The following is a 13,344-nucleotide window of genomic DNA, read 5'->3' as shown; positions in this document are numbered from 1 at the left end:
TGGGGTCCTCTGGGGACAGGATGGAGGCTGGGCTGGTGGGGTGTGCAAGTCTCCTCAGCCTTCATTTTGGCCCCAGAGGAAAGGCCATGGCCCCGTTTGCAGGAGAGAAGACTGAGAGGCCTGAGGGCTAGTCTTGCTCTGGGTGGAGGTTAAGCTCCTTGTGTTCCTGCACATGGGCTGGGTGCACCCAGTTCCCCAGGCCCCATGGGGCTCAGCTGAGGGCTCCGTCAGGTGCTGGGGGACTTGGTTTCCTCTCTTTCCTTCCCATTGACCCCTGCACACCTCACCTCCTGCACAAGGATATTCAGGGCCTTTCCCAGCTCAGCCTGTCCAGCCATACCTCTAGCCAGGCCTAGCATGATGCTTTCCTTTCCTGGGACTTTGCTCCTCTGGTCCCTGCACCCTGACCTCAGCCTGACCAGGATGGCTGGGGAGATGGGGCAATGTCCCACCCTCAGCGCCTCAGACCCGCTGTCTCTGCTGCCCCTGCCTTCCCAGCAGGGGGGCTGGCCCTGGCCCAGCAATGCACTTTGTTTCCGGGCTGAGCAATGTCACTGGCATGGGGGACAGTGGGGGAAGAAGAAGGCGCCCACAGCCCTCCCCACCCCACAGAGCAGCTGTAGGAAGAGGCCCACTGGAGAGCCTGCCCAGGCTGACTGGGGGCTTGGGATGGGGCCTGGCGGGCTGTGTGGTTGTGTGGGCAGTTCCTCTGCTGTACCAGGATCTGTCGAGAGGCCTGGGGGGGGCAATGCTCAGCTGGGAAGGAAGCCAGAGAAGGGGGGGTGTGTGGGTGGGAGTCCTGCCTGTGGACCCTGCACCCTGTGCTCCTGCTAAGCCTGGTCAAGAGGGGCCTCAAGGGTCCCGCTCCCCCAGCTGCCTCCCTGTTGGGTACCCTGAGGCCTGGGCAGGGGAGGATCCAGGCTAGTGTCCCCAGGAGAGGAAGCACAGCCAGCACAGAGGGACACAGGGAAGCAGACACGCAGCCAGGGAAGCGCCGAGATGCTTCCCTGGGAGGGGAGGGCAGCCTCATTCTCAGGAGGCCCATGGTGGGCCATTTAGACAGCGGGCCCCAGGGGTGGATGGTCTGGTGGGCAGTGGGTGCCAAGGGCCAGATGCAGGCCCTGTTTGCTTTCCTCACACAGATGTCTTGTAGTCCTGGGCGTTTGATGCAGATTGGGAAGCTGAGCCCCGTCCTGGTCACCCCTGTTTCCTGGCTAGGCTGCGGCTGAGCTGGGACTCGAACCCGGGTCCTGAGTGACATTGCCTTGGGTCCCTCCTCCCTCTGTCTCTGGCCCCCTTCAGCCCCAGCGCTGGGCCCCAGACATCCTCAGTGTCCTCTGGCTCTGGGGATGCTGAGGCAAGCTGTTGCTGGCGGGAACCGCACCAAGAAGGCAGGAGCCAGGGCGTCACTGCGGTCCCCTTGTCCCTTGGAGACAGATCCAGGGGAGGGGACTGGGCAGGCCTGAGCCCTACTGTCCCGGCTTTGCTGGGAACTGGAGAACAGCCGTGGGGGCTCTGGGCAGCCCGTACCCTGGCTCCCTCGGGGGCAGGAGGTGCCAAGTCCTCAAGCACGTGGGTTGGGATAGCCCTGGGCAGGGGGGTGTCTGGACCATCAAGACAAGGCTGTGGGAATGAGGGAGTTAACAGCAGTTGCTTCTCCTCTCTGGAAGGAAAACTCCCCATAAACGCCCTGCTCCCTGGCCTCCTGCCAGGGCCAAGAACAGGGGCTGAACACTGGAAGTTCAGGCGCGCGGCCAGCCCTGCTTCTGTAGCAGGAGCTTAGGTGGGGAAGCAACCCCGCTGCTGGCTGCCAGTCCATGTACCCACCTGGCCTCCGGGGCGCCGCCCTTCGTCTGTAAGCCCGTCTGTCCCTCCGTCTGCAATCCCGTGTCTGTCCAGCTGGCTCTCTGACCATCCTTCTCTCACTGTCCTATGTCTAGCTGTCTAGACTGGCAATCCGTTTGTCTGTCTCTGGACTCCATCTGTTTGTTCACCTGCCCAGTCACCTGCGAATCCGTCTGCACATCTTGTGCGTTCATCCACGCATCTGTCTGTCCACCTGCCTTCTCTCCACTCCGAGCCTCCGAGCCATGGCCCAAGGCCGCAGGACCATAGTCAGCATGGTGCTGCTGGGGTTGGGGCTGGCCTTGGCCATTATCGTGCCCGCCGTGGTCCTCTCCCGCCGGCACACTGGCTGCGGCCCCCAGGCCTTTGCCCGTGCTGCGGTCGCCGCTGACTCCAAGGTCTGCTCGGACATTGGACGGTGAGTAAGAGGTGGGTGGGAGCTGGGTGGCTCTTGGTGGCTGGCCCCTCCTGGAGACTTTGTGACTGGTGGTGAGAGTGTGGAGAAGGTGTGTGTGTGCATGCGTGTACTCATTGTGGGGGCCACATGGGTTTGGATTCCAGCAAGGACGTGGCCCCAGGACCCTTGCACAGAGCAGGAGACAGATGTGTGCCCAGGACAGAAGGGGGGTTGGGGCTATTGACGGAGATGGTGTGTGAGTCTCTTCCTAGCTCTAGGGCTCAGGAGGCCTGGAGAGGACACTGCCACAGCGTCACTGGTCTGGCCCAGGCTGACCCTGGTGACTGGTGCTGGCCCTTCAGAGAAGCCACAGCCATTCTCCAAGGCTGGGGTTGCTCCCCAGAAGCATGGGCAAGTCCTGGCCTGTCAGTGTGCACTCAGTGCTGCCCAGGGCCAGTCTCTCATCCTGGCCCAGGCCCTGGGAAACCTGCCCTTGCCAGCACCATGTCCCCCACTGCCTCCCCTTCTGATGTCAGGGCCTAGGGCCCAGCCAGTGACTGTTGGATGTTTGCGGCCCGGGCAAGGTGGGTGTTAGAGAGGGGCCCCAGCTGGTGTTTTCCAACCCTTTTCCAGGAAGCCCAGCCCATGGGAGCCTTCCGCTGCCCACCGGGGCAGAACATAGCAGGACACCCCTCCTGGCCCTTGGCCACCAGCCCGGGCCAACGAAAGCTCGAGCAATCATCCCCCTCCCTGCTGGCTGGGTCTGTTTCCTGGAATAACTGCCTCATGGATCATTGTCAGGATCAAAAGTGCTTTGGAAACCCAGGGGACAGTCCCGGAGCAAGAGGGAGCGTGGCCAAGTCCTGGCCCAGGTGGTGTCCCATGTCACCTTTGTGCTGGCTTCCCCGTTCCTGCATGCTTTATCTTTCTGTTTCAATCATTCGCCTTCTCCTTCTTTCCTTCCTCCCTTTGTCTGTCTGTCCATCTGTCTCTCCTGACCTCGTCCTCTTTCCCCTCCCTCAGTGCTCCTTCTAGGATGAGGGTGGCAGCTCAGGTGGCATGGTCTCCCCAGGGGCCTTCCAGGTGACGGCAGGGGAGTGGGCCCCCCTCCCCCCTGCTCTGGACAGCGTGCAGAGGTGCCGAGCCCACCGGAACCTATAGCTGTAAAGATACAACCAGGGCCCGGGGCTTCAGGCCCCAGAGACCACTGACGGGGCGTGGCCCCCAGCAGTGGGAGCCACTGACACATTTCTCTGCGGGGGAGGAGTCTCTGTGGCATGTCCTGCTGTGTGTGTGAGGGTCGGGCTGGGGGTCTCTGCTCGGAGCCCATGATGCCCCCTGCAATTCTCCTTGGTGAGGAGAGAGGATGTGGTTTCTCCGCGTGTTTTGTGTATTTGTCAAACAGCGCTCTCCACTTCCTGTTCTTGTTTTAAGAAGCCTGGAGTGGGAGGGAGCCTGGAGCTGGCCCCAGCTGCTGTGGAACATGGGACAAGAGACCCTGGCTGGGCTGGGAGCCTCCTGGCCAAGGTCCATCCCCTTGAGGGCTCCTGGCCATGCTGCTGTGGGGTCTGAAAGGAGCTGCCGGTCTGAAGCCCACTCTCCTTCCCCTTGCTGTCCCCAGCTTCCCCACCACCATCTCCTCTCTCCAGCAGGGCCTCCCAGACCCAATCTCCTCCTACCCGACCAGCACCAGGTTTACTCCTTTGGGGCTGGGCCTTCTGCTGCAGCCAGAGTTCCTGGGGGAGGGTTCTTTTTTTTTTAAGGTTTTATTTATTTGAGAGAGCAAGCGAGAGAGAGAGAACACAAGCAGGGTGATGGGCAGAGGGAGAAGCAGACTCCCTGCTGAGCAGGGAGCCTGATGCGGGACTCGAACCTGGGACCCCGGGATCATGACCTGAGCCGAAGGCGGGTGCTTAACCGACTGAGCCACCCAGGCACTCCTGGGGGAAGGTTCTTAAGGTTGGCATGATGAGGACCCAGTCCCATGAGTAATGGATAAATAGACACACGGTGATGGTGAGGTCCCTTCCCTTCTAGTCTGTCATCTTCCAGCACTATGTCCCAGCATGTTAGGCTTGTGTGCAAACTGGGTGTTCTGAGGCTCTGAGTAAGTGCTTGTCTTCTAGGCAGACTGTGAGCTTCAGGGTCGTGGTGTCTTTTAGGTCTGTGACCTGTGTCTGCTGTGAGCACTCAGAAATACCTGCCCTCCCATAGGATCCTCAGTGTGACGGTTCACTGCTTTTCCCAGAATCCAGTGGGATTCATTGCTGCGCTTGATTTATAAGGAAATGAGGCCTGCACAGAAGGGAGCTCTCTGGTGTCACAGAGCGAGCAGGCCCAGCTGGGACTGTCCTTCTGTGCTGCCTCTGCAGGGGTAGAAACAGTCCTGAGCTGCTGGAGGGGTGGGGTCCTCCCAGAGCCCTCCATCGCCTGTCCTATATCCCAGTGCCTGCCCAGCCCCTAGCAGGCCTATAAAGGCCAGAGTTTTACTCGTAAAGGGAGGAGCTGTAGAAGAGGATGGGGAAGGGGGACGCCTGGGTGGCTCAGTCAGTTAAGCGTCTGCCCTCCGCTTAGGTCATGATCCCAGGGTCCTGGGATCCAGTCCCGCATCGGGCTCCCTGCTCCCCGGGAAGCCTGCTTCTCCCTCTGCCCCTCCCCCTGCTTGTGCTTGCTCTCTATTTCTCTCTCTCTGTGACAAATAAATGGGTGAAATCTTTTAAAAAAATTTTTTAAATCAAAAATTAAAAAAAAAAGAAGAAGAGGATGCAGAGTGCTCACCTTCTAGAGCGCTGAAGTCTGGGCTGGTACTGGACTGTAGAGGTGAGGATGGGGATGGGCCCCTGAGAGCTGGGTCTTATCAGCTGCTCCAGCCCCATCCAGCAGTCTGTGGGCCACGCTCTTGGCGCAGAGGAAAGCAGGGACTCTGGCAAGTGGTTGCAACCTTCGAGCCTCAGTTTCCCCACCTGTGAAATGGGACTCAGCCAGTGCTTCCTTCATGGGGGTAGGGGGCACCTGAAGCTCGCCTGGTCCGTAGGACGTGCTCCCTTGATGGCAGCAGTCTGACCACCAACTGTTACAGTGGCTTGGACTGGATGTGAGGAGCCAGAGTTAGGGCCCAGAGTCAGAGCGGGGGACCCTACTATGGGGAAGGCTCATAGGGATGTGACCCCACCCCTTCCTTCAGTCCCAGCTCCCATGACTCTAGTGGCTCTCCAGAGTCCTGGCCAGCTCACCAGGAGATTACTGCATTTCCTCCCCTCCGGGGCTGTGCACCTGGACGCTGTGCACCCGCACGTGGGAGTGTGCATACCTGGATGGCTGTGTGACATGATGGTGATAGCAGACTCTCAGCTCCTTGGGGACAGACATGTTAGAAATGCACAACCGTTCTGCACGGCAGCTCTCTGCTGGCCAGGCCTGCTCCCACTCACAGCTGAAAAGACCCAGGTTTGGGGTTCTGAGCTAGCTCAGTCCGTAGAGCATGTGACTCTTGATCTCGGGGTCATGAGTTTGAGCCTCATGTTGTAGAGTTTACTTAAAAAAAAACAAAACAGGGGCGCCTGGGTGGCTCAGTTGGTTAAGCGACTGCCTTCGGCTCAGGTCATGATCCTGGAGTCCCCGGATCAAGTCCTGCATCGGGCTCCCTGCTCCGCGGGGAGCCTGCTTCTCCCTGACCCTCCCCCCTCTCAGGTGCTCTCTGTCTCTCTCATTCTCTCTGTCTCAGATAAATAAATAAAAATCTTAAAAAAAAAAACCAAAAAACAAAACAGGGATGCCTGGATGGCTCAGTCGGTTGAACGTCTGCCTTTGGCTCAAGTCATGATCCCAGGGTCCTGGGATCGAGTCCCGCATTGGGCTCCCTGCTCAGCAGGGAGCCTGCTTCTCCCTCTGCCTGCCGCTCCCCTGCTTGTGCTCTCTCTCTCTCTTGCTCTAATAAATAAATAAAATCTTTAAAAACAAAACAAAATAAAAAAACCCCAAAAACCAGGCTCAGGGAGGTTGAATCACATGCCCCGTATCATGCAGCTGGAATGCAAGGGTGGTTTAACATATTTTAGAAGACAGAAAAATTATTTGATTGTCTTGATAATGCCGAAAATGCATTTGATGTAAAACCTGATAGGAAAGTGGGCAAAAGATTTTGACAGAAACTTCATGAAAGAGGATATTCAAATGGCCAGGAATCACAACCCCTCGGCATTAGGCATGGGTTTGTTGATTGTCTGTCTCAGCCACCACAAAGGCAAGGACTCTGACCATCTGATCACCACTGTGCCCCCAGGACAATGTCTGCCTTGCAGACAGTAGGTGCTGCATTCCTATTTGATGAAGGATCCTGCAGGTAGAGAAGCGTGTATGCACCTCACGCATCCACAATGCCCACTGACTTGTACTCCATACACACGTCCACAGGCATGATGGTCCCGGCTCAGGACTACCTGGGCTGGAGTTCCTACTCACCAGCTGCGTGATACAGGGCACGAGATTCAACCTCCCTGAGCCTGGGTCTTTCTTTTTTCTTTTCTTTTTTAAATAAACTCTATACCCAATGTGGGGTTCAAACTCATGACCCTGAGATCAAGAATCACATGCTTAGCTGCATTTCACACATTTTTTTGCTGTTGTTTTGGCTATTTCCCCCCAAATGCTTATATTTTTATGTTTTCAAAGATTTATTTATTTATTTTAGAGAGAGAGAGCGAGAGCTGGAGGCGCCGAGGAGGAGGGAGAGAGAATCTCAAGCAGGCTCAACACTGAGCACAGAGCCTGATGTGGGGCTCTATCCCAAGACCCTGAGATCATGACCTGAGCCAAAATCAAGCATCAGACGCTTAACCCACTGTGCCACCCGGGCGCCCCTGTTTTTATTTTGAAAAAGTTTTAAACCCACAGAAAAATGGAAAGAATGCTCATTTACACTTCACTTAGGTTTACCAATTGTTAATATTTCACCTCATTTTCTTTTTCTCTTTTTTTTTTTAAAGATTTTTATTTATTTTTGATAGAGAGAGACACAGCGAGAGAGGGAACACAAGCAGGAGGAGTGGGAAGAGGGAGAAGCAGGCTTCCGACTGATCAGGGAGCCCGATGCGGGGCTCGATCCCAGGACCCTGGGATCATGACCTGAGCCGAAGGCAGACGCTTAACCGACTGAGCCACCCAGGCGCCCCTCATTTTCTTTTTCTCTCTCCATATATTATGTATGTACATTTTTTAAAAGTTGCATTAATCATGGCACTTTATCCCTAAATACTTAAGTATATATCTACTAAGATCACTCTCCTATATAACATTGATACCATTATCACACTGAAGAAATCTGACCTTGATATAATAGTAGTATTTGATACCTCATCCAATTCAGATTTTCCCAATTGATTCAATAATTCTGTCATCTATCTATCTACCCATCTATCTATCTTCTATTATCTCTTTAGATCCAGTATCCAATCAGTGACTGTCATGTTTTTTTAGTCTTCTTTAATCTAGAACTATCTCCTACTTCTTAAAAAAAACCACAAACTGATCTTCTATGACATTAAGTTTTTAAAGATTGATTGATTGATTTAGAGAGCATGTGAGTGGGGGGAGGGGCAGAGGGAGAGGATAGAGATAATCTCAAGCGGACTCCCGGTTGAGCATCGAGCCTGATGTGGGGCTCAATCCCAGGACGCTGAGATCATGACCTGAGCCAAAATCAAGAGTGGGCTGCCTAACCAACTGAGGCAGCCAGGCGCCCCTATAACATTAACGTTTTTAAAGAAGCCTGTCCAGCTGAATCACAGCCTTGCTTCACAACCCTGGTTTGTCTGATTATTTCCTCATTATCAGATTCTGGTTCAACATGAAGGCTCTTTCATCACTGGTGATGCTGAGTTGGATCACTTCATGAAGGTGATACCTTCCAGAGCTCTCCTTTGTAAGGGATATCATTTTCCTTATTAAATTAGTAACATATGGTTTGATACATTGAGACCAGGTGAATATCCTTTTTTCAAACAACACTTGACCCCATGTTTTAGCATCATTTTGATCCTTGTCTGAATAAATAAATTTGTGTTTGCAAAAAGGTGATTTCTAAACCTGTCATTTCTTCAACATTCAGTAGTTTGCATTCTTCTGTAGAAAAAAGAACCCCTGCTCCCAAACCTAGATGTTCTTGAATATCACTATTGACTCAAGGATTGTTTTGATTCAATATGTTATAATCCATCCCTGTTCTTCTTTCTGATGCCCAAATCGTCACAAATTTGACCAATGGGAGCCTCTGTAAGCCAGCAACTATATTCTTTTACCGCGAATCCATTAGTCTTAGAAAATTTTCTTGACTTCCAGCCCAAAATGTTCCAGGATCTACTTGTATATTCCCTCAGCCAGATCTGAAATCAGGGATCAGTAGACTATGGTATTTCAGAAATCAAGATCTGAGGGCTAGGGGTGTTCATTGAGACAGGGAAACCATTGCTTCTACATTGTGTCCGTGCATAGAACCAGAAGAAATGTACAAATATCATGAGACTGTACCGAGACCTCCAGTTGAGATCCACGACCATAGGCTTCTTTCCATTTCCTCTGTCTGATACTGTGTGTCTCTTCTGCCATGGTCAAAGGAATTCCCATCAATGTTAATATATTTACGTACTCGTTCTATCTCCAGTAATCACAAAATAGTTTCAGAATTACTTCAACAAGACCACTATGAACAACAAATCTACTAAGTAAAATTTGAGATGCCTTTGCGGGTTGTTTTTGTTGTTGTTGTTGTTTTGTTGTCCTTAGGTTATATCCCACAAAGGATGTATGGTGAAGTTAAATTATTTTTCCTCTGTGGTTATCAGTTCAATATACCATTAGCTTAATTTTTTTTTTCAGTTTGTATTCAGTTTTAGGGTTCCCTTTTTGTTTTAATTTTACTTTTGAATATAAGTCAAAACTATGTAAAAAGATATCCTCAAAGATCTCATTCACATCACCTTCATCCTGTTCCTGTTCAGTCTTTTAGAGGGAATGATTTTCATTTGTCTCTGATTTATTTTTTTTCTGTATTTTTTTTTATTTTTATTTTTTTAAAGATTTTATTTATTTATTTGAGAGAGAGAGAATGAGAGACAGAGAGCAGGAGAGGGAGAAGCAGACTCCCCGCCGAGCAGGGAGCCCGATGCGGGACTCGACCCCGGGACTCCAGGATCATGACCTGAGCCGAAGGCAGTCGCTTAACCAACTGAGCCACCCAGGCGCCCTCTGTATTTTTTTTTAATTTACATATCTTTCTTTTCATTTCCTTTTTTGCTCTTCTTTTTGCTATTGTTTCTGTATTTCTATTTGCAAAACAAGCAAATATATCACTTATTTTCTCTTTTTGGCATAGCTTTTGATATCAAGAAAAGTTTGTATTTTTGCTCTAACGGTTATTATATTTCTGTTGATATCTTTATTGTATGTTATATATTATATGTAATTACAATATTAGATATATAAATATGGTACTTTTAGTTCTTCTACTTTTTTTGGATATTCTTTATTTGCTCTTCTGATGGTTAAACTAGGCTATGGTGCCCAGTCATTTGGTCAAATACTAGTCTAGAATTTGCTCTGAGGGTATTTTGTAGATGTGATTAACATTTCATTCAGTTGACTTTAAGTAAAACATTACCCCCAAATGTTGGGCGGTCCACATCCAATCAATTGAAGGACTGAAATGCAAATCGGGTTTCCCAGAGAAGGAATTCTGCCTCAAATCTGTGACATAAAAATCCCATCTGAGGGGTGCCTGGGTGGCTCAGTTGGTTAAGCATCTGCCTCTGGCTTAGGTCATGATCCCGGGGCCCTGGGATTGAGGCCTGCATTGGACTCTGCTCAGCGGGGAGTGTGCTTCTCCCTCTCCCCCTTCCCCCACTCATGCTTTCTCTCTCTCTCTGAAATAAATAAAATAAAATCTTTAAAAAGAAATCCTGTCTGAGTTTCCATCCTCCTGGCCTGCCCTACAGATTTTGAACTTGCCAGCCTCTGTAATAACATGAACCAATTCTTTAAAATAAAAATCTCTCTTTGTACATCTATCCCATTGGACTGATAGACTTCCCTACTATGAGTAATACTGAAACCACCTAGAAACTTCTTATTTCCCCTGTTCCTCCTCTTTCCCAAGATAGGATCTGAAGGGATATGGGATATCTTTTTACTCTCAGTTAATACCTATCAGTCAGTCAATAACCTTATTCTACTTCTCACATAGCCTCTCCCTTCTCACTCCTACCCTCCTTTTTTTATCCACACAACAGGCCTTACCACCCATAATAGCTTTAGCTGTTTCTACTGTTTTTTTCAGTTAATTTTCTCTCTTTCCACCAAATGAGTTTTCTGTCCATACAATCATTAAAAGGAAAATTTTCACTGGTTCATTTAACACAACCAAACATCCGGTTTCATGCACAATAACAGAGGCACATTTACTTTTATCAATACTGGGGGCCTGTAAACCAGAGTATTTTTTTTAACCTGTCATTTGACTGGCCCATAAGTAAAAGACAACAGTCATGTCCTCAAAACCATATCCCCACTCCCTTTTTTATGGTTGTACTGTGCCTCCATTTTCAGAGCAATACACATTACATTGCTGTCCTGTTTCCATAATAACTATCATTTTTAGTCTTAGATCTACAGTAAATATATATTTAATTCCTACTCCCACTCATGTCAGTCTTTCCCATTATTTTGGTTGTCTGAAGTTTGTTTTCTATTAGATTCCTCAGGGAGTTTTCATGGGGAAAATATTCACTGAGTTCTTGCATGTTTATAACAGTCTGTGGCCTTTGTAGGTGATGAGCAGTTTAGCTGGATATAAAATCTTTGGTTCACATTTTCTTTCCTTGAATGTGTTGATTATAGCATTTCATCATTCCTGGCACAAAGCATTGGTGTTGAAAAGTCTGATGACAATTTGATTTTCTTTCTCTTATAAGTGAGTTAATATTTTTCTCTAGATACCCAAATAATTATTGTTATTAAAGTCCAATAGGTTTGTTAGAATATGCCTCAGTGTTGGCTATTTAATTGATTTTTCCATGCAGTGGAGTGCCCTTTTCAATACAGAGTAAGTTTTGTGTTTTGTTTTGTTTTTTTCTTTTTAAATGAAGAAAGTTATCTTGAATTATAGTGTTTATTATTTTCTTTGTCCCAGAGATTTGGCTTTCCACTTTGGGGCTCCTACTAAGTTTATGTTTGATCTTCTTGCCTATCTTTTATATTTTAAAATCTCTTTTCCATTTCTTTTTGATTAAAAAAATTTCCCCCTTCTCATCTTCTCTTTCTTTTTAAGGAAACTCTGTAGGTATTTGCTCTGTGTTTATCTTTGTTTAGCCTTCATTTCTGAGAGTTTTTTCTTTTATGTTTTATTTTTTCCTGAGTCATATAATTTTAGTTTTTTTTTTTCTATAATTGTGTTTTTTAAGTCATCTTTTCCAATCTCTTCATTTGCAGTTTTTCTAATTCTGATGTATGCTGCCCCTTCATTGCTTCTATAATCCTTTTAATTTATTTTGGCACATTTTGAAATATTAAGTTGCTATTTACATCTGCTTTGTAGGCTTGTCTTTCTGGTATGCCTCCATAGGTCATTATTCTGCTCCTTATATCTTTTTTCCTTATAACATCTCTGTAGGGGGTGTGACTTCAATATGTTTTATTGTTCATATTCAAGCAAGATGAATTTTCCTATACTTTTAGGCTGGAAGGCAGGTCAAAATAGTTTTATCACTTTGTGGCTCTTGAATTCCTTCTGCTGTTTTCACAAAATGGACATATATATCTGGTCTCTTACTTTCTGATAATTGTTTTCTCTTTCCTTTGCCTCTGTGGTTCCAGTCCTGTTCAATTTGCTTCTACTACAGCAGCTTCTCATCAGGGCAGGTCTCTCTCCCCTGGAGGAGAACACTGGTTTATTCATTTTGAGAGTTCTCAGGATCCAGAACTCTTTAGCACCATGCCTTCCCTTGTCCACCTTTCACTCACCCATAAGCTGGAGACTGCCAAACCCAATCTGTAACACTCATCTGAGTGAAGATTCTCAGATTGATTGGCCCTCCAGACTTTCCTATGACCTTGTGGCGAATGTGGGAATTCTTCAGACCCATTGCCTCCCTTCCCCGTCCTCCCACACCATTGCTGATTACCCCACACATTCTGATGTTTGGTATTTTCATTGCACTTGGTTCAAAACACTTTCTAATCTCCATTGTAATGTCTTCTTTGTCCCATGGGCTATGTATCAGTGTTTTTCTTGATTTCCAAATACATGAGGATTTCCTTTTATTTTCATTTTTTAAAATTTAAATTCAATTAATTAACATATAGTGTATTATTAATTTCAGAGGTAGAGGTCAGTAATTCATCAGTCTTAGATAATACCCAGTGCTCATTATATCACATGCCTTCCTTAATGTTCATGACCCAGTTACCCCATCCCCTCACCCCCTTGGCCTCCAGCAACCCTCAGTTTGTTTCCTATGATTAAGAGTCTCTCATAGTTTGTCTCTCTCTCTGATTTTGTCTTGTTTTTCCCTCCCTTCCCCCATGATCCTCTGTTTTGTTTCTTAAATTCCACATGAGTGAGATCATATGATAATTGTCTTTCTCTGATTGACTTATTTCACTTAGCATAATACCCTCTAGTTCCACCCACATTGTTGCAAATGGCAAGATTTCATTTTTTTGATGGCTGAGTAGTATTCTATTGTGTGTGTGTGTGTGTGTGTGTGTGTGTATACACCACATCTTCTTTATCCGTTCATCTGTCAATGGACATCTGGGCTCTTTCCATAGTTTGGCTATTGTGGACACTGCTACTATAAACATTGGGGTGCACCTACCCCTTCAGATCCCTACATTTGTATCTTTGGGGTAAATACCCAGTAGAGCAATTGCTAGATCATATGGTAGCTCTATTTTCAACTGTTTGAGGCATCTCCATACTGTTTTCCCGGGTGGTTGTACAAGCTTGCATGCCCACCAAGAGTGTAAGAGTCTACATGGGGATTTTCTTTCCTTTTCTTTTTTTTTTTTTAAAGATTTTATTTATTTTTTAGAGAGCGAGCGAGAGAGAA

General features: G+C 48.2%; 1 protein-coding gene across 2 annotated transcripts in view; it reads left to right on the top strand.

Moving 5' to 3' along the window:
* Positions 1–1,664: 1,664 nt before the first annotated feature.
* The window catches only part of GGT5 (gamma-glutamyltransferase 5), a 28,218-nt gene continuing 16,538 nt past the window's right edge, over positions 1,665–13,344 (top strand). Inside the window, exon 1 of one of the 2 annotated variants that reach the window (XM_081801721.1) lies at positions 1,665–2,263. In XM_081801721.1, coding sequence (XP_081657847.1) covers positions 2,091–2,263 — 173 coding nt within the window. In that variant the 5' untranslated portion in view covers positions 1,665–2,090. The remainder of the gene's footprint in view (positions 2,264–13,344) is intronic. The other variant, XM_031016731.2, reaches the window with a different exon arrangement.

The sequence above is a fragment of the Leptonychotes weddellii genome, chromosome 13 (assembly GCF_054177405.1).
Source record: "Leptonychotes weddellii isolate Sample4059 chromosome 13, ASM5417740v2, whole genome shotgun sequence".
NCBI classification, from domain to species: Eukaryota; Metazoa; Chordata; class Mammalia; order Carnivora; family Phocidae; genus Leptonychotes; species Leptonychotes weddellii.
This window is presented reverse-complemented; position numbering and strand designations above follow the sequence as displayed.